We start from the raw sequence: 21530 nt of genomic DNA on the forward strand, positions 1-21530 counted from the left end.
GTCATGACAATAATTTTCTCTTATCTCCTGAAAATTGTTAATAGATTTTACTGTGAAATAAAAATTTCCTCCATATTCAAAAAAAAATTAGTACCCAACATAGATTTCATATTTGGAAAACAGTAGGCAATTTCTTAATGGTAAATCTGTATCAGTCAGCGCAAGTGCTCTTTGAGGTGCCCTCATTATACCTCAAAATAGGACGAGATTATCTATCCTTTCTTGAAAAAGAATAAAGGAAATCAAAAAAGATTATTTTGTGAATTAGTTTTATTTTGTGACACTGTATTTTCACTCTCAAAACTGGTACAGGAAAATTCCTGAACACATTTGAGCATATTTTTTAGAATAAAACCATACGTCTATGACAAATGGTTGATAAGATAAAGGCAGAGTTAGAACTTGCAGAATACCCCGTATAGATTTAGTAAGAGGCAATTCTCCTTAAATATTTACCGTATTACCTGGAATTATAATGCAGGATACAGTTCACAGAGAGAAATTTATGGAATAACAATGTTCTGTGCCATACATTGTTATTCCATAAATTTTTAAGGAAAATCTAGAAAAACACTATTATGGGAATTTTTATCGCAGAACATTTTTAGTCAGTCGAGGGCTTGTTGCAAAACGTCCCTTTGACGGTGTCTATTAACATATAATGGGGTCACCAAATCTCAGAAATGTAAAAAAAACTATGTTTTTCGCTGGAAACGAAAATTTGCTCCTAAGAAATTGGCTAAAGTCCAGTGTGTTTGTGTGTATTTTTGTTTTTTATGTGTGTGTGTGTGTGTGAGTGAAGCCCTTGTCTTCATTTATTTTGGTTAGACACATTAATTTAAACATTTGAGACATCTATGTTGGCCTTTAACCCCAATTATTCAGAATAGATTTGAGAAAAAAGTTACAGAATTCACACATATTATAGCACCCATTTTCTGAAACTGTATGCTAAGCAAAAAGGCAGTCAAACCTCTTTGGCATACAAAATAATCTCGCTCATGCAATTGCTAAACAAACATTTCAAAGTTTTCTCTAAGGAAAGCGTAAGCTCTTTGAAAAATAAAAGAAAATATTTTTGAACACATACGATATGCTTTTCCTTGCTTGAACAATTCCAACTGAAATCGGGCTTCTGCACCAGGCAAAAGGTATACAACAGAAGGTATTAGATTCAGGTTTGCAACTATAACCAGGCTCACTTCATGCGGCTCAACATCCTATGATCAGCAAAAAAATTAGCAATGATATATATAAGCTCAAATAAAGTACAAAAAGGGGGAAAAAAATGTATCTTTCAATTACAATAAAAAATTTACCTGATACAATCGATCTGCAAGCCTGACAGCCACTTTTGCTGATCCAGTTTTAGATCCTTCCATCAACACCATTGAACCATGCATATTCTGCTGCTCCCAAAAATCTATCCCGGGTGGGATTTCATACTCGGAATCACGAAATTTAAGAAACCTAAGAGGGGGAGAAAAAACCAGGTGATTGGTGTTTTCATGAAATTACACCCCACAGGAGTTATTCTTTATATAATTCCGAATGAGGAATATTACAAAATATTCTCATAGAAGAAGAAATATTAATACTCAAGTTTTAAATTACTGAGAAGGCCATTCTATAAGCACTTTGATGTGTTGATACTAAACTAATTTAGAACTTTTCTTATTTCAAAAGCTTTTTGCAAAGAGTCAGTTTGTAATCGTCACAACCTCCCAATTTAATGATTTCCTTGATTTCTGAAATGAAATCATCATGGGATTTATGACAAACTTTTACAGTTTTTTTCCAAAACTTCTTCTGGTATTTGATGCACTATAACTTGTGCATGCTGACGCAAGCTACTGTGTGTGCATCTTTTATATTTAAAAGAAATTCACTTAGCATGTAAAGGCATTATTATATACGTTAACATTTGATCTTACAATGTATGACCCATGCAGCGGTTGTAATCTGTTCGTGAGCACACAAACTGTTTGTTGAAAAAAACAGATTCCAGGTGGATCAGTTCAAACAGCTCAAGAATCATTTACAACACCGTACAAATTACTGAACATCCAATTGTGAATGCTTACGTTGCATGATCCACACTTTAATGTATATGCGCCTGAGTGAGCATAACGCAAACTGAATTTATAATGACTTGCAAACAGTTTCCGGGATATTAGGCCATGGTCTAGGAGATTTTCTTCCTGCCGTTTCGCCCACATCTGTGGCAGATATCATTTGAGGTTATTTGGATGTAAGTCTCCACAGCAAAAGGTTGAAATGGGCTAAACGTCAGGAAGAAAATCCCCTAGACCAGTGTTTCTCAACCGCCGGGCCGTGACATCATTCTTACCGGCAGCGACTGATCTGCCATTTCCTTTCCCCCCATTCATGCTCTGTTAATCATGTGTTTGACCAGGCCTTCCACTTACAAAAATAAATGAAACCGGGCCGCGGGCTTCCAAAGGTTGAGAACCACTGCCCTAGACCATAGTCTCCCAAACTTTTTGTTCCATCGCCCCCTTCATCAGAAATTTTTTCCTCTCATCGCCCCCCAACTGAAGTAACCCCATAGGATCCTTTGTTAAATCAGTAGGTTCTATCGCCCCCCTTGGACCATTCCATCGCCCACCAGGGGGCGATATTGACCACTTTGGGAAACACTGCCCCAGACCATGGCCTAATAACCCGGAAACCGTTTGCAACTCATTTAACGCCGGCCATGAAAGCCTCAAACAATGAATTGATAATGTTCGTTTGTTTTATTTTGTTAACTCTTTCAGGATGCAGTAAAAAGCACCAAATTAACATTTTAAAAATATATAGTGATAACTAAGATGGCCATTCTATAAGACAGAAATCCGCCTTGAACAGATAATCTCATATAACATTCTAATTTGCGAGCGCAAAGGCCTGTTCTTTTCTGTAAATGTAATACCAATATGCCACATACATTGATGGTGTATAATTAGTGATTAGAGATGCGAAAAAATCTGTTTACCTCACAACACCATGAACATCGGACGAATATCTATATCCTTCTAGAGTCCATTGAAAAGCAAGCCCGTTCAGACTGGAAAACTTATTCCCTGAAATTAAATGCCAAATTAAGTTCACTGGAGCAATTGAATGTCTAACATGAATATCCACACGTGAAACAAACACTCACAGTCATGAAATAAACATAAATAGTCATAAGCATTTACCACCATGCATGCAATTAAGAAACAAAATACAGACCAAAACAAAAGCTTTTCATGTTCATGAATCAACTGGTAGAATTAATTACACCAAAATAAAATTTGGTTAGCTTTCATCATAAAATGGGCAAAAAAGTTATAAGATGTATATAATTCAAACATTTATATGTTTGTCAATCCTAGTTAGAGTCAACCTTCCTACTTCCGGCAATTCATATATATAAGATAACACCCACAGTTTCTTCAAACTTGCCAAGGAGATGCCATGATTACAACAGTTACCTCTATTTTTCATTATAGCTACTTATCATGATGGCATAGCTGCCAACTTTGCAGAATGAGAATTAGGGATTTTTCGAGCAAATCAGAATTCCGTACAAAAATATAAAAATGATTTTTAAAAACAATATAGGGATTTTTCATCAACAAAAGCAAAATTGTAGGGATTTTTCTCTTTCTTAAAACATAAGGGTACAAGCCATTGCAAATTATCGCAAACTAGTAGGTTAAATCAGAGGTTCTCAACCTTGGGAATCCCAGGCCCAGTTGATTTCTTTTTTGAGAGTGCAGGCCCACTCATACACATGACTAATCTATATATATAAAATTTATTTTCTGTCTGTCTGTGTGTGTTCTCTATACAAATCTACAATTTTAGAATTATTGTCTCCACACACAAATTTTACATATGTACCAAACGGGCCCAACTTGAACAATAGGCTACTTTAAAAGTTTGTCAGAGCTGGGAGAATGTGCAAAAATCTGAAGCAACAATGGTTTCCTGGCCTCAACAATCACTTTTGGAATGTTTACTTTGGTTACCATGGTTCCTTAGAAAAGCGTTTCAGACATGTATATGCCTTTATAATAGTTTGTACCTTTTTCAATCCTCCCAGTAATTCAAGAAAGCCTGGATCGTGCTGGGTATATCATAGCTAGGAGAAATGAATGAAACAAGTGAATCATCCACAGCCTAGTTTGACTAATATCAGGACCTGGTACCGGGCTGCAGACCAGCGGTTGAGAAAGGCTGGGTTAATAAATTGCCTGGCATTACTATTCTCAACAAACGCCAACAAAAAAATCACCATCTTGTCCAAAATGGGATGTATGGGCCATGAGGTCAAAGCAAATATGAAATATCTTTCTAATTTCAGACGGAAGGCTGAATTGATGCTGGCAGTTTGGCAAATTTCGTCTTTCTCACAAAAATGAAGTATTTTTTTGTTTGATGCAATTGTGACAATTTACATTACACTTGTGACATCATTTCAGGCATTAAGATGAAAACAAATGTATTTTTCCCTAGTGAATTGTTTGAGAATAATTTTTCCCTCAAAATGTAAGGATTTTTTACAATCACAATCAAAATTTGGGAGATATGGCAATTTTTCAGGAGTCCAGGAGGAGTAGAAATTCAGGAGACTTGGCAGCTATGTGATGGCAATCAAACCTTGACTAAACACCACAATAAATTTCACAGAATTCTGGCACTATAATGACTTGGACATTACAGTGGGCATATACTGCAAACCCTGTTGCAATCTTTGTTTCACGAAAAAGATTCGTTGACAGAAAATTTCTGACACTAAGTAGAGAGGAGAGTAGCTCTGTAACAGGGGTCTACTGTATGTAACAATAGGATATAATTTAGAATTATTTTCTTTATGTGTAGCCACCTCAGTGATATTTGGGAATAAGTAAAGCAAAATAACTATCAGTCTTTGTATTGGATATGTGCATTCAAACGAAATCTATAGAATGATTCTTGAAATACATTGGGACTTTCATCTAGCAAAAATCTGTAAACAACTTCAGACAAACAGACTTCAAAAATGTTTATTAACAGGTTTCCACTTACAGTGTGCCTGTTATGGAAGTTCTACTGCAATAATTTCTGATGACAAAAACACAATTGTTCATAACATATGTGTTTAGTTCATACCCACAAAAATAAACTCCTATTCTAAGAATATAAATATTATATAAAATTGGGGGATCGCTCCCCCAATTAAAAAAAATTATTGGCATAGGCAGAAGAGTAGAAGGTGGTGATTGGTTCCCCCTCCCGTCCCAGTTTGAGAAACAACCTGTAGCCGCGTATGTTTTTGCAGAGGTGGCTTATGTGACTTAATACTCCCTCTCTGTATCCTCACCCATGCCTTCAACCAACTTTGCAAGATTGCTTAAGCCCTCAGTAGATCATGAATATATCCAATGCAATCCATCCTAGCATAAGCCCTTGGGTAGTATATACAGGCATCTGGCAACCCTAACCCCATGCTTTTTTTTGTATCGGAGTTCCTTTGGCACCTACAATGAAACTTTCCAAAAAAAGCGCCACAGGCACGGCCACACAAGTTTGAAAAACATCTTGCGAAAGCAAAACTACTGAGCACAACTACTGATCGATATTAAGCCATGTGCACAACAGCAGCTCAAAACAGAGCAAAAAAGACGAACAACATTGAATTCAGTGAGATGTAAGTGATCGAGAAGTTTGTTTGATCGGTTTAATGATCTGCGCCGATTGCCAAAATCAACAGTTTATTGTCGGAATCGATGCGCATCAGAAGAAAACGCAGTCTAAATAGAATGTGCAAGAATAAGTCCATTTCTTTACTGATTGCATTACCAGGCGCAGACAAAACATATCAGAGCAGGTAAAATAAAATTAAAAGAAACATTTCTTATATACGAGAGCCAAAACTATTGTGTAAGGGTACAAACATAGTCTGGCTGATTTTCCAATTCTGAGTCAATGCCCCATTAAACTGCATAGGGAAGCAGAGTAGGGGGCTGGCAGGGGGTTCCAGCCTGGGGATTCAAGATATTTCTCAATTTTTTATCCCCCCACACTATCAATGGGGGCCCATAAAAATCTGGCTTGGGCTCGTTGAAGATCTCAGCTTAGGGGCTTTACAGCAGGATGTGGTTCACAACCTTCGGAATCCCCATCAAGGTTCACTTGTTTTTCTTGATTGGAAGTCCCGACCATACACACGATTAATGGCAAATAAATGGATAAAAATGAAACAACAAACTACTCACAGCCCGATTTGGCCGATGTCCGGACCTGGCAGTTTTGAAACACTGCACTAGACCGGGGCCTTCACGATGTTCATTTTACTCCTCTTACTTCAGTAAGAACTAAATGAAGGGAAATCGTGAAGGCCTCGACTAGGCCAACCCAGAGCCCTTCGGAAGGACAGATTTCTTGTATTCCTTTTCCTATTCACATTTTTCGAAGTCCGATATTAGACACTTGTTATTTGCTTTATCGTCAAGCTTTATTGTCTGTCTGAGATCGCAAGCTTGCTACCGTATTCCAATATTTCTTTTTGTCAGATGCCTCCCTTATGTAATTCATGGTTCAACAGCAGCTCTCCAAAGGTTTAGCAATTATTTTCCCAAATAAAAGAGCGTCAAAGCATAAATAGTTGCACAAATCAATATTTTCAGCTTGCCATGACGTTCCTAGGAACCACGAAGCAGCACACTTTTAGAAACACTGTGGTATTCCTTTAAATTTGACCTAAATGTTGCGCCGCAAGACAATTAATGGTGAATGTGTGAGTCTGATGTTTGTCTGCTCTTGAACTCTCACATTCTGTCATATGCGTATACGGACGTCATTATAGTGACGGACTCGCGATGCGAGGATCCGGGTTCGAACCCCACAGTGGTGGTCGGCTGAAGTTGGTTTTCTGTGGTTCCCAACTTCAAGGTGCAAATGCGAGCCGAACTCCCCGTTAAAAAGTCTCGCCACAGAGAGCAACAGTCCTACAACGATAAATCATTCAATCATAACACTTCACTCATAGTTAGAAAAACTGGTGGCAGATGGCAGCACTACACATAACAAGCATTACAGAGAAACAAAAAAAAAACTTCACATCAGGTTTCACCACACGTACATTCCCGCATGTACCGATTCGTTGGGGGGTTCCGCAGGGTGCATGTGTGGTGTAGCAGTAGTAGGTAGGGCCTCCAAAAAAATGGCTCGGGATCCATGATGTTCTTAAGTCAGCCACCTCGTTGGGCAATTTGCCTGTTGTGGCGTTGTATTTGTATATTTGTATTGTATTGTATAATACGATTTCGTCTGTCTCTATAGCTAGTCGGTAAAGATTAATGCAATTTTTAAAAAAAATGGATGGTAATTATTTAAAAAAAATTCTTCCTTTGCGGGAGGGGGAGAAATTTATGCCTTTCCACCTGCCCCCCCCCCTCAAGGATAGGGTAACAGGGCTGCAGCCATGAGGCCTGGAACAATCACCATCATTGTGTTTTTTCATGCTATAAATTCAATACAGAGCTACCATCCTGTGAAAACTGACTTGCGGACCCAACAAAGATCCAACAACCCTGCTCCATGAGGTGGGGGAAGATCATGTCCTTTCTATGGAAAGCCAATATTGTTCCCAAAAGGACTCCTGTTGTGCTAGTCAACCCCCCCCCCCTCAGGAATCATCCTGAGAACACTGCTTTAAGGGAATATTGCAGATGTTGAAAGGTCCCTACAAGCAAAGAAATAAAAGGGTTTTTTTTGTTCATCTAGGTTAAATAGCTTTTTTGCCCCACCCTGCACATTGACATTGTTCTTTTTTGTTGCTACTCACCCATTCATCTCTCCAGGGCAAAAAAAAAAGAGAGAAAAGAAACCTTAGAAAGAAAAAATATTGAATGCCACAGCTTCAAAGCCTGAATTTTAGGGAAAAAATAAAAAAAAAAAAAGATTGCCTGAAAATAAAAAAATCCATGACCTTCACTAAAATTTTGTGACTTTTTTGGGACTTCCCTCATTCCGAGACCTTCTCATTCCGTGACTTTCCCATGATGATAGACACCCTGGTTAGGTACAGTGTAGAGCATACATACACCTGCAAAGCAGAATGATTTCCATTGTTCTGCTATGAGCCCTCTGTTGACAGAATTTTTTTTGCAGTAAAAATCCCCATAATAGTGTTTTCAGCTTTTCCTTTAAATTCTTCCAAACTGTTCTGCGACGAACGTTCAAATTTCGGCATATTCTGTTTTGGGGGACATACACGCAGATCCTGACATATATAAATTTGTTCTGATGTTCAGCAAAGAATATTCACAAGGTGCATGTGCGATGTAGTAGTACTAGTGAACAACCAGCTTTAAACAATAGAGACAACAGAAAACTGTCATTTCATCGTAAAAGTTTAAGATCAGCACAAGTGTATTCCAGTGTTAACTTTTGATAAAGGTACCAAGAAAGCATCAAAACATGTGAAATCCTTCATTATTACAAATTTTTTATCAATCAGATCAAATTTATTCATTTTGAATGTACAGAAAAATTTTAATGAGAAACATATTTTCCATCCAGAGAAGCATTTTTCAACCTGTGTTCTGCTAACCCCTGGGGGGGCCGCGATTACTTTGTAAGCAGTTCAAGTATCAGTTTTATTTACTACCATTGTATGGATGACACATTTAGTGATGAGAAATCACAAATTTTATAATATGCAAATTATGAAAAATAATACATTTTTGGATTTTATGGGAGAAAACTTTGCTACAGGAGGTCTACAGAGTGCCGCTGTGGGAGGTCTGCAGAGTGCCACTACAGAAGGTCTGTGGTACATTAACATTCACTATGGGGGACTAGCAACATCACAAAGTTAGGGAGTCATTCAAGTATTACGTCAGCATCGATGGGGGAGAAGATTTCCGATTTACTGACAAGGAGGGGGGTTTGGATGATGCTTATGTTATCAACCACCCTTTATAAAAATATAAAATATTCTTAATGGCATCCTGAACTGTGGTAGGTGGGAACCTGAACTGACAATCTCTCTATTGATGTCTCCTAGAGAGCCACTTTAGTGATCTCTAAATGTTTCGTGGATCCTTCAGGTGATCTAAAAATGTGTATGGGCTGCTTAAGTACTCTTGAACTCTGCCACGAATCATTCAAGTGACCAGTAATTATGCCATGTATCACTCAAGTAATCTGGGAATGTGTCAAGGTAGCTCGAGTGATGTAAAGCTGCATTGGGGGGTCGCTTAAATGCTCTAAAACTGTGCCAACTGTCACTCAAGGGATTTCTAAATGTGCAACAGATCGCTTAAGTGTTCTGGAACTGTGTCGCGGGTCACTTAAGTGTTCTGGAACTGTGTCGCGGGTCACTTAAGTTATGTGAATATGTCACAGGCCTATTTGTGGGATCTGAAAAATGTGCCACAGGCCTACTTGTGTCATTTGAAAAATGTGCCACGGGCCTACTTGTGTCATTTGAAAAATGTGCCATGGGCCTACTTGAGTGATCTGAAAATGTGCCACAGGCCACCTAAATACTCTGGAATTATGCCACATTTGGTCCGTGGGCCATAAATTTAGCATTTATGGCTTAGAGGGTGGGTCACAATGAATTTCTTAAAGAGAAATTTTATGTTCTTAGCCTTCAAATAGCATTGAAGTAAAACAGAAACTGATTATAACGACATATAACGAAGTTTTCTTTCACAATTTTGATTTTTGAAAGAAATATTTTTTGCATTTAAATAAATGATATTTTGATCGTTGGCATAGCTGCCAACTTTTCAAAATGAAAATTCGGGAGATTTTCGTGCAAACCCGTATTTTATGCTAAAACCACTCCCTCATAAATACAATAGGGATTTTTACAAATAAAATAGGGATTTTCCAAACATAAAAGTTAAAGCGTAGGGAATAAAATCCCTATTAAAAACTGAAGTCAAATTAAAATAGGGATTTTACTCACATGGAAGTTAAACCCTTGGGAATAAAATTCCTACGCAAAAAACAAGTGAACTTGTCACTGTCAGTGAAGGCCATAACTTCAATGATGTAAAAATAAATATTGTGTTCATTCAGAAACGCTGTGAACAAACATTCTGCGCGAATGACCCCAAAATCATTGGAAGATGAAGGAAAACACTGTCAATTTTTGAAGAACACTGACTTTTTGTGACACTTGCTTGGTTTTTTTTTCATTTCACATGATCGATGTTTATGTCCGTAACACAACTTGTACAAAAAGGAAAAGTCGGCCCTCTTCTGGAACGTTTGATGAAAGGAAATTCATCGGAATAAGTATCTTTAAAATTGATTAAATATATTTTTGCTTATCAGTATTCATGCTTTGTTATATCGCACGTACGTAACTTCAACAAAATAAATTTTGACCATATGCGCGTCACTATAATCTTCAATTATTATCCAGGACTATTGGCTGCTAAGCCACTTCCCTGCAGGATAAGACAAACAACTTTCTTGTTACCATCAGAGGGTTTGTAAAACTTCCTTAAAAAGGGAATTTCCCCATTTACGACGAGTAACGTCATTTCGAAAGGGAAAAAAAAGAGGCTTCATGCCCCACAAGAAATTTCTTAGGGATTGTTTTCATAAGTGGGGATTTTTTTAACGAAGTAGGGAATGTTTAGGGACAATTAGGGATTTCTGTGATTTTCGCAAAAATTCGGGAGGTCGAGCGATAAGCTAAAATTCGGGAGATTCCCGAAAAATTCGGGAGACTTGGCAGCTATGCGTTGGGAGGAAGCAGGAGCCCTCCTATGTCTCCCCCCCCCCCACCATGGAAAATCTCTGATCCCACCGATATGTGATCAGAAGTAGGGGCAGAGATGACAAAATTTTGCTGATGGGGCTGAAAAATTGCTGAGTAATACTTGAATGGCTCCTAGGGTAGCACTGATTTAGAGGCAAATGATGCCTGTACAGGTGATTGAAAAATTACAACCTAATTAAGGAATAAAATAAAAAAATAAACAGAAACATGAAAAACAATATTGCTTCTGTTCTATAACAATGCTTCTGTTCATCAAAAAGCAAAAATACATAAGACAAACTTACCTTCCTCATTCTTAGCCACGACTTCAAAGATTTCAGGAGCATCTTCTAAGAAAAGCACACGAGTTGTGGTGAATATCTCTATCGAATGGATCACATCAATTATGACATCACATCGTAAAAATTGGCCCGTTCCTAGCAAACATGAAAAAAATATCCAAAAATTATTTTCTAAGAACCAATGTTCTACCTGAGCCTACATGAAATCAATAATTGATTTAATCATGGATAGTTTATAGAGAGAATTAAAATGTCATCAAAATAATAGGTAATGAAAGAATTTTTGAACACATCTAACACACATAGAAATTAATTTCTTCACAATCATAAAGAGGATAGTACGAGGTGACAACTGTGTTGAATAATGGTTTGTCTCTGCCCCGATTCCATGATATTATGGACAATTTAGGGTTTTTCCACTTATTAAAAAGAATTTTACACAAATATTTGTCTAGCCATTCGGAAAGCTTTAAAATGTAAGTTCTGATTGAATAACGTTCGTGGCAGTAAAAGATTAATAGAGTCTGTCAGACACTTTGCTGCACATGCAACATATGTAAATATTGGGAAAGTCTAGGGGAGAATAATGTCACTTATCCTGTGCCTATCCTTAAAGTAATGTTTATAAGAAGCATGTGCAATAATAAGCAATAGTAAACCATCTTTATTTTGATTTTTGAAGAAAGACCGAAAAAAACTGATATTTTCAGAATTTTGTCAACATTATAGCAAAACTTCTGACGTTTGCTACCCACTGAAAATACACATTTTTTATATCTAGTAGCCAACAACTGGCCCACAAGATGATTTTGTGTGGCCTCTGACTATGTAAAAATACTGTGTATCAAATTGATATTAAATTAGATCACTATGAGTTACTAGTTCCAACAGCAGACTTCCTGATTAACAGTCTATTTGCATTTGTAATTTTTAGTGATGAGTAATTCACTGTGTTCTAATTATACTACTAAATCAGACATGCACCTCATCCATATTCCTCTGTGGATCTTCTAACAAATTGGTACATGTTGAAATGTGTGTGTACGTATAATGAACCTTCCATTAAGTTTGTTTCTGTGTAATGCTTATGTGTAGTGCTGAAATCTGCAATCAATTTTTTTAAACTATGGGTTTTTGTACATGTATCACAAATCTGTAATCTTATGGGTGTACAAGAGCACCAGGTAATGGCACTGCGCATCCTTTCCCCCACTACAGATGGTCAAAATCATTCATGTGACACGCTTTTGGTGCTCTTTTCCATTTCAATAATAAAAGCCACTCTCTGTCTACTAGTGCGAGAATCAATGTCCTGAGCATCTATTCAACCTGTGTAGCCACGCTGAGTGCTAAATAGAGGTTAAGGAAAAATGATAATTGAAGAAAAATTTGGAAAAAATGTTTTGTCTGTAAAATTCAAACTATGGATGTAATTTGATGGAAAAATTTGCAGAAGAAACTGGAATTTTCAATGCATTGCTTCGGGCTGGGAACACAACCTGATAAACAATGAATATATATATATATATATCAGTTTATGAAGACGTGGAGCCCAGGGTAAAATTTCAACAAATAAATTGTGCCCATATTTCACCATATTACTTACAGCAGAGAGAGACAAATCTGTATTGTGACAAATCAGTTTTCCAGGTCATTTGATGAGTGTGGCATGTTCACCAGAGTGCCTTCAGGCCCGCGACATTGCAGCTGAACATTATGAACAGTGAGAAGAGTTGATGACATGAGAAATACAATTTGCATTAATTCAATTAACTACAGTGTAAATAAACTAATTAACTTCCAGCATCTCGTGTATGACTACTTTGTGTAAACTTTGCCTGGGTTATACTTTATAAACGCAACACAACACAATTGAAATCAGGGAATGGTATTCGCTTACGTACTTACGAGAACGGTCTCAAACCGGAACGGGCTGACAACGTGTACAAGTATACTGAGACTTTTCAAGCCCTGCTTCATGGCAAGAGAATTTATACAATAAGATCAAATGAGCAAATTATACTTCAATACGCATGCTTGTAAGAATATAATAATTTTAGTGTTCTGTATTCACAAGACATTGTATCAGAATTATGCATTTTGTAAGGGAAAAAGTGGATACATTTTCTTTTCAAATAATAGCAGAAACTGATTTTTTTCCCTAAAGGTGGTAAAAACAGCGGGAAAAATATGTTTTCATCAAGACGGTAAAAACCATCAATGATAAATACCACGACAACTCTGCCCTGCATGTCAACAGAAACTAATGTAATGCGGAAGATGTTTGTTGAATCCACGCCGTAAGTACAATAATGTATTTTTTTTCATCAAAATTTTGATATTACTAAATCCTCTTATATTGACCGATTTTCATGACTTAAGTAAGCCCCACTTGGGCAGTACTATCTATCAGAGGCGCGACATGAAAAAAATATTGTGGGGGGGGGGAGGAGGCATAAAGTTGCTTGTCGTCCCATATACACGAGACTCGGCGAAAATTTTCGGTCCCGTGAGTCAGTGCTGTCTTAACGCATGGGCTCCTGAAGAAAAGAGGGGGGGGGCTCAGAAAAACGAGAAGTAGTTTAATTTTTTGAGAAGTTTCCATGTAGGGCCTCAGAAAAATCACTTAACGGGAGGGGGGGAGGGGTTCCATGATGCTCTTAAGACGGCCCTATCGTGAGTGTCCGTTATTGAGAGGTACTAATGTAGCTGAACATTTTTCATGTGCGAGACGTTTCAATGCAGTCACAAATCTTTCGACAAAAATCGAAATCACCTACAGATATTCAATTGTGAGGATTTGAGAACTCAGCTTAGTAAAACCAAGCAACAATCATCACACCTGGGAAACATCTATTAATAATAAAATTATTTTTATTAAAACTAAGTAACAATTGTAGTTTTGCATCTGTATTTTTTAATAATTTTAATATTAATGGATATTTTTTGTGAGATGTGAATATTACTTTGACCACAATAAATGCAACTAAATGCATATGTTTTGTGTTATATGCATGTTTATAATTTTATAATTCACAAATTTAATTTTTTTTGTTTTGCAATGAAGTTTACTGTAGTTTTTTTTCACTAATTTTTTCTTAATTGTAATTATTTTAGAACTTTTAACCCTTTTTATACTATGTTTGCATAGTATATGCAAAAAAAATCAAAAATTCGTCGCTGCATCGTTCAACTTTTTAATGTGTGTTTTTAACATCCCTTCCAGGAGGGCGATGAGAAATTTTGTTTTTGAAAAGGGGCCAATGGGCTGAATAAGTTTGGGAAACACTGATCTAACCCATAGAATCCTATGCTATACCCGTAGCTTCTACCGCCCCCCCCCCTGGAACATTCCATCGCCCCCAGGGAGCGCTAACGCCCACTGGAATCACTGACTTACACCAATCATATCCTGTGGGTATTCCAAAAAGATTGGGCATTTCCAACAAGGACAATGCAACACCTTACACATCAGAAGCTCCTACTGAATGGCTCCAAGGACACCCTTCTGACTTCAGTATCCCTCTTAGGTCACTTAAATCCCCTAGAAATGAACATTATCAAGCACATACGAGATACCTTGCAATGTACTATACAAAATAACCTCGCACCCTGAGAGAATCATGGTGTAAATTACCATGAGGACACTGTCACACATTAGTTGAGTCCATGTCGCATTGTGTTGCCAGTTCAAAGTGCTTGGGGGGGGGGGGCACTTGCACAACCTTATATAAGTGGGTGTACCAGTTTTTCCGGCACTTCAGAGTAAATTTTATTTTTTTTATCACCATTAATATTGATCAAGTTGTAGCAAATTGTTTGATATTTCGAGTTTTGCAAATATGTGCAATTTGTCAGACTTTCAAGCCAATGGACAGCAGATTAGTTCCATCAATCTTACCACACATCAGCATATTCTTCTGCAAAGCTTCTAACGAATTTGTACGTTTAGGAACATGCATGTACGTGTTGAACCTGATAAAAGTATGTATCTGAGTAATGCTTGTATGTAGTGCTGCCATCTGCCATCAGTTTTTCTAACTATGAAATGCAATGACTGAATAATTGTATCTTTGTAGGCCTGTTATGCTCTGAGACAAGACTTTTTTGTGGGGGAGATCAGATCACACATTTACACCTCAAATTTGGGAACCACATTGTGAATACAGTATACAAATATATTGAACATCAAGTCATTTGCACAGGTCTTCAAAGACAATCATAAAAAATTAACTGCAAGAAATATCATCCTTGAACAAACTAAATATTGAAACTTCTTACTCTCGTCCTCTGCCATAACAATGGCATTCTCTTTCTTGGGATACCTGGAAATCGAAGAAACGACTGCTCTTGTTGTGCAGGTATCAGATTCACCTTTATTTGGCAGAGGAGTAACACTGATCAAGTCATATCTGGAGACGGTCCTGGAGAAAGGGAAAAGCACAAGGTTCATGCATTCTGAACATTTCATGCCTAAAACTGACTATTTCATTTATAATTCATAAAGGAACAGCTTTGGTATAAGGGAAAGGTTGGCAATTTTTGGCGATTTTTTTTCTGACGCCAAATATGTCCGACGGTTCGAGAAACAGCTGCCAGACACTACATGCGCCAGAAAAAAAAATCGCCAGCATAGAAAACAGTAAAAAACAAATGGTATAAACAAAAATAAGCTCTGGATTGTTTAAAAAATAAAACTGTGGATAAAAATAAATCGATCAGGGTTTTAATAAAACCTGGGCATTGTTTAAATGAAGCCCAGACCGTTGTTTAAATAAAATCGGGCCATTGTTAAAAATAAAGCCCGGACCGTTGTTTAAATAATAAATCAATCAGGGTTTAAATAAAACCCGGGCATTGTTTAAATAATAAAGCGATCAGGGTATAAATAATAAAGCGATCAGGGTATAAATAATAAAGCGATCAGGGTATAAATAATAAAGCGATCAGGGTATAAATAAAATACGGGCACTGTTTAAATAAAGGAAAAAAAAAGGGAACAATACAACCTGAATTCAAACACTCGGAACAAGCACAAACGACAAAATGACTGTACGGCTATTTGAAAAGACGCGCTACAACAACTAACGCCACCTGCTAGAATTTTTCAGAACAGCAACAACCCAGCAGAACAACACCGAACCAGAATGCGCCAACGACGGCAACTTATCGCCGGAAAAAAGTTGCCAATTTGGCGTGTCCCTTATACCAAAGCTGTTCCATTCATAAATTTTTGAAACAAAAAGTTCTCCACCGCCAGCCCTCCCCCAATTATTTTTACTTATGCGCGGAAAACTAAAATTTACTAACAATGGAAATTGCCCGTTATAGTGATGATTTTTCCCCATGTTTTCAAGTTCTCATTACATATTTTATTCATCAAACGGTATTGGCATTAAACTGGATCCACATCTGCAATGCCAGCCACTCAGAAATTTGTTTTTGAGGTGATTTTGCCACCAAAAACTGGTTTTTGCACGGCTCAGAATTCCATAGTGGTGCGGGTGTGGAACCACCTTTCGGCGTAACATGATGTAACTAATTTCAGCTGAAAAGAAAACCACAAGAATTCCAGTTCCTCGGCTATGAAGAACGCAGTTGAAGACAGGCACGAACACAAAGAATACATTGTACGGAGGGGGGGGGGGAGCATACAAAAGTTGCTAGTCTCCTACATGGGACCCAAATGTGTATGTGAGGAAAACGCATGTTGCATTGTTTTCTCATGAACTATATAGCTATGATCAGCCGAGGACTTGTTACAGAACAATGTAAAACAGCCTTCTTTGGAGTCCGATTTTGACTGGTAAATTCCCAGTACGCTCACACAGTATACCACTGTTTGCAGACTATTTTTCTACACCCAGACCTGATTTGCGAGGGTTATAGGCAGGAGAATAGGAACACAAAAAAAAATTATGTTTTAGTGCACATACTCAACCTGTGACCTGCGACCACAAACCGAAATTTATAAAAATACACAAAGCTGCACTTTCCAAGTGTAACGTATCATTAGACCCCAGCGCAAAAGTCCACCTTTGATTCAATCTGATCGGTAGTTTTGGTTATCAGAATATGTATAAATATTTACCTTTGTTTTCCCAAAGGCAGATCACGATTGCCGTATGATGAGCGATTGCAACAGTCTCTTCTCAGCTGTTTTGTTGTCATTTAGGAGTACCGATTGTTTCAATTTGAAATATGTAAATTCCACTGATATTTTGACTGTGACATATTTTTTGTATCCTGAGACGTAAGGTAGGCCTACAGGTAATCTGATTATGCCGTGAAAAATACCAGTTCCTTGATGTATAAATACTTGTTTCAAGTCAGTTGCGATCTGCTCTTTCCGAATAAAGCTAACATGAAGTGAATTTGCTAATTAATCATGCTGAGGTACTTTTACCTGCTGGTATTTTATAAAATAATGTTTACTTCAAATTCTATTGCAGACCAAGTGGGGGGGGGGGGATCTCGTTGAGGACAATAAGGGTCCTTTTGCTAAGACAGTCATTGTTGATTCCAACGTTAACATGTCGGGTCGTTGTGATTGAGAGCGTCCGATGAAGACTGGAAATTGGAAGAGCCTCTATGACAACACACTAAGGCTTGGAGAGGTGACACAGTTTGACGAAACTCCCATTGGATAACCACTCTGGAACTTGGTTGATTCATCTACGGCATAGCTTCGCGTCCATAGCTGATGAACTGGTTAGTGAGGCAGGGTTTAAGCTACGGTCACATTTTTCGCAAAATGCAAAAGAAAATCGTAGAATGCGAAAGTAGTAGCAGCCACTTTTACAAAAATGCATACAGGAGGTACGAAACGAGTAGACATCCAACCATCAATCATTAATTAGCATTGTAGCATTTTGCAATAGCTTTTCCCCCCATTTTTGTTTTTTTTGCGAAAGGAATTTTTTATCCAGCTTAAACCCTGTAGTGAGGAAAGCTGATGATTCTTGCATCATCAAAGAGAAGACTGGAATGCTCAATTTTATATTGAGAACTGTGGACTACTAGATCTTTTGGGTGAGATCAGAAAATTTCATTGCAATATAACTTCGATGCATAAAATGTTTAGATCGGTAAAATTGTCTAGCGAACCGATGAACTTGACTCTTAACGTTAAAAGTATTTAATTGTTAATAGTAAAAAAAAAAAAGTTTTTGTTAGAAATGACTTTTGTTTTAATTTTGCTGTCTCGCAATTTGGATCTGCGCGATATGAATTCAGAAATGCAACATTTCATACATTGCATCAGATTATTCAAGTGGTTTGTGGCGCATATTATAGATCACTTTACAGCACCTTTGAAGCATAATTCCAGATCACTTAATTGACCTGTGACACATTTTTATTTCAATTAAATGGTCTGCAGCAAATTTACAGATCACTTTAAGTGACTCGGAGTGCTGTTCCCGATCACTTAAGTAACCTGGGCTGCTGTTCCAGGTCACTTAAATGGCCTGCAGCACATTCTCACTTCAATTAAGTGGTCCATGGCACATATCCAGCAGACACGCCATTGACACGCTATAACACATCAAGTACTTGGAATTTCGGAAAAGGATGCATAAAAATTTTGTTCACACGTCCTCCAGCGCGCTTTCCTAGTTGTAAGAACAAAAAAAAATTGGGAGTAAAAATTTTTTCACCATGTATTATGATCGTGTAACCTTGAAAAAGTAATTTTACTACTTTGAACTGTATTGCAATGACATACACACCGGTTTTTGAAGAATAAAATGAGGGATATCTAGTTTCTTCCCTGAACGAAGAGCCATGTCATTATCAAGTTTTTGAGTTTCTATTTCCTTGCTCGTTGGGGGGAACCCTCCCCCCAAATTTTGCTTTTGGTGAAAATCAGAGTTTGAAACCCGCGATTGAGCAATGGTCATCGGCTAAAAATATGATTTCCTAAGGTTTCCAAATTTTGAGTTAGCTATTCCTTTGAAAAAAACTTCTGGCTGCCATGGCGATCACACAGACCTACAACACAAATATGTATACATTAAACTTCAAGTGCACGCATTACCAGTTCAGGGCCGCGATTGGGAGGGGGAGGAACAGGCGGCAAAAAAAGTCATTAAAAAATACAAGAAAACACTTTTAACGGGAAATCCTTAAAGAGAATTACTTATTGTCAGGACCACGAAAATAAGTTGTACTTAGTGGGGAAAAGTTCTAAATGGGAGAAACGTTATAAGTGGGATTAACTGTATATTTGTTACACGTGCTGAATTCCATACGTTAAATTGTCAGTGCTAATGAGCTTCTTTGCAAGCTTTTCCTATTAGTAGACAATGAAAGTAAATGAACCTTTGGATAGAACATGTTTTTAGAAATGAATTATTCCTGACTCACAGATACCTTCTTTCCCTACCCAGAACAGGATCCACCGCTCAGTCTTAACGAAGAAATATAAGCAGGTGATCAAAGACTGGTGCATGCTGGAAGAAAATTCATAGAGATACCAGTGAATTATGGGAGGGCATAATTGTTTTGAAGATCTTTTTGAAAGGGACCCACCTTCACCCAAAAAGGACCAGATTTTTTGAACCTGGGTCCCAGGTAAATTAGAGTACAACTTAGAGTACCATTGGTCACTTTAATTGATATGGAACTACACCGTTAGTCACTTACTGATCCCTAAATGTACTGCTAAGTTTGTTTTTATAAAATTTGATTTGAGGTCGCAGGCTTTATATAATGGATTCAAGGGTCATGTTCAACACGCAGGCTATGGGTTGAGTATGTTTTCTAACAATCCAGCACCAGTTTCCGCATTGAGGCAAGTGGGGGTATTCACCCGGAGTAGATTCATTCAGATTAGTAGTTGCATTCACCTTTAAACATGAGGCTTAACCAAAACGTCTTTGATCCTAGTCTTGGAACCCTGGATAGCTGCTCAGCCTAGGAAGTAGGAATTATAAGGATAGCTGCTCAGCCTAGGAAGTAGGAATTATAAGGATAGCTGCTCAGCCTAGGAAGTAGGAATTATAAGGAAGTTGCTCAGCCTAGGATAGCTGCTCAGCCTAGGAAGTAGGAATTATAAGGAAGTAGGATCCTAGGGACGTTGAGCTTGCTGTTGGCGGCCATGAAATTCGCAGCGAGCACCGCCGTCAGCCATAATACCGTCATAATCCTCTTCATGCCTTTCAATGAAGAGGCCAATTATTTTAAACACCATCCTATCAATAATAAGGAAAATTCGAAACTTTGAGGCAAGTGGGGGGGCATTGAGACAAGTGGGGGGTATTCACCCGGAGTAGATTCATTCAGATTAGTAGTTGCATTCACCTTTAAACACGAGGCTTAACCAAAACGTCTTTGATCCTAGTCTTGGAACCCTGGATAGCTGCTCAGCCTTGGAGGCTAGTCCCCCCCAGAGTGTAAGTTCGACCATAAATACAAGCATAATACAACAATACGTAAACTGTCATTAACAATTTTACACCTCAATCTAGCACCGATTTCCACATGGGAACAAGTAGGGCACTCATTCGAGGGGCCCCACGCTCTATATTCGAGGCAAAACTAATTATTTACCCTGGTCGTGGAACCCCAAAGGCACTCCGTGTATGTTGGGGCACTGAATACAACCATGTTATAAATAGAAACTGTTATTGAAAGCCTGTGTTATTGAATACATATATCATATTGAACGCATTATTTCATTGTTTTATATAACGAGTGGAGTTTACCATTTGTAACATCTATTAACAGCTTCAGCTTCCAAGGTATAGTTGGTAGGATTGCCGGAATTATAAGGAAGTAGGATCCTAGGGACGTTGAGCTTGCTGTTGGCGGCCATGAAATTCGCAGCGAGCACCGCCGTCAGCCATAATACCGTCATAATCCTCTCCATGCCTTTCAATGAAGAGGCCAATTATTTCAAACACCGTCCTATCAATAATAAGGAAAATTCGAAACTTTGTTTACCGCCAATGACCAACGCGTGGTCAGACACTAACAACTACGGTCACGGTCTGTCTTAATATGCGGAAAGCCGGGTGTGAAATATCCGTGGATCAAATGTGACGTCATTCTGTCGTCTTGCTCTATGATATCGCTGACCATATTACTTAAAAACAAATACGGGAATATTAAATCCCAAACTTTTGAAAATGTTTCGAGCTTGCTGAGCCTATGGTCCCCACAAGGGTAGGGCTGAAAGGGCACCAGGCTTATAGCCCGGTTCCTTTTTTCGATGCAAGGAATTCGCTATAGAAGGCCCGTATAATGTCTGGCTTGGGGGCTTGTTGAAGAACCCTACCTAGGGGCCCTGCTTTCAGGATGTGTGGGAAGGGGGGGGCACATGGGGAATGAGAATTTGAAACATTAAAAAAACTGTAATTGGTGAAATAAGTGCCCAGGGACCGATTCGGGGCATTTTTTTTTAATTTGTCCTGCTTTAGATTCACTGCAGAATGGACCCACAAACTATTCTTTGCAACAGGTTAGAG

General features: G+C 38.0%; 1 protein-coding gene across 2 annotated transcripts in view; it reads right to left on the reverse strand.

Annotated features, from left to right (window-relative positions):
• LOC149085782 (nuclear pore membrane glycoprotein 210-like) overlaps positions 1-21072 on the reverse strand; it is a 164243-nt gene extending 143171 nt beyond the window's left edge. The window contains exons 1-6 of one of the 2 annotated variants that reach the window (XM_089232180.1): positions 20769-21072; positions 15343-15485; positions 11065-11196; positions 2999-3086; positions 1320-1470; positions 1091-1220 (exon numbers count right to left, since the gene is read on the reverse strand). In XM_089232180.1, coding sequence (XP_089088306.1) covers positions 1091-1220; positions 1320-1470; positions 2999-3086; positions 11065-11196; positions 15343-15485; positions 20769-20932 — 808 coding nt within the window. In that variant the 5' untranslated portion in view covers positions 20933-21072. The remainder of the gene's footprint in view (positions 1-1090; positions 1221-1319; positions 1471-2998; positions 3087-11064; positions 11197-15342; positions 15486-20768) is intronic. The other variant, XM_089232181.1, reaches the window with a different exon arrangement.
• Positions 21073-21530: the final 458 nt, after the last annotated feature.

The sequence above is a fragment of the Pholcus phalangioides genome, unplaced genomic scaffold (assembly GCF_987345545.1).
Source record: "Pholcus phalangioides strain wild (caught in Gottingen) unplaced genomic scaffold, Ppha-v1.0 ptg000005l_1, whole genome shotgun sequence".
Classification (NCBI taxonomy): domain Eukaryota; kingdom Metazoa; phylum Arthropoda; class Arachnida; order Araneae; family Pholcidae; genus Pholcus; species Pholcus phalangioides.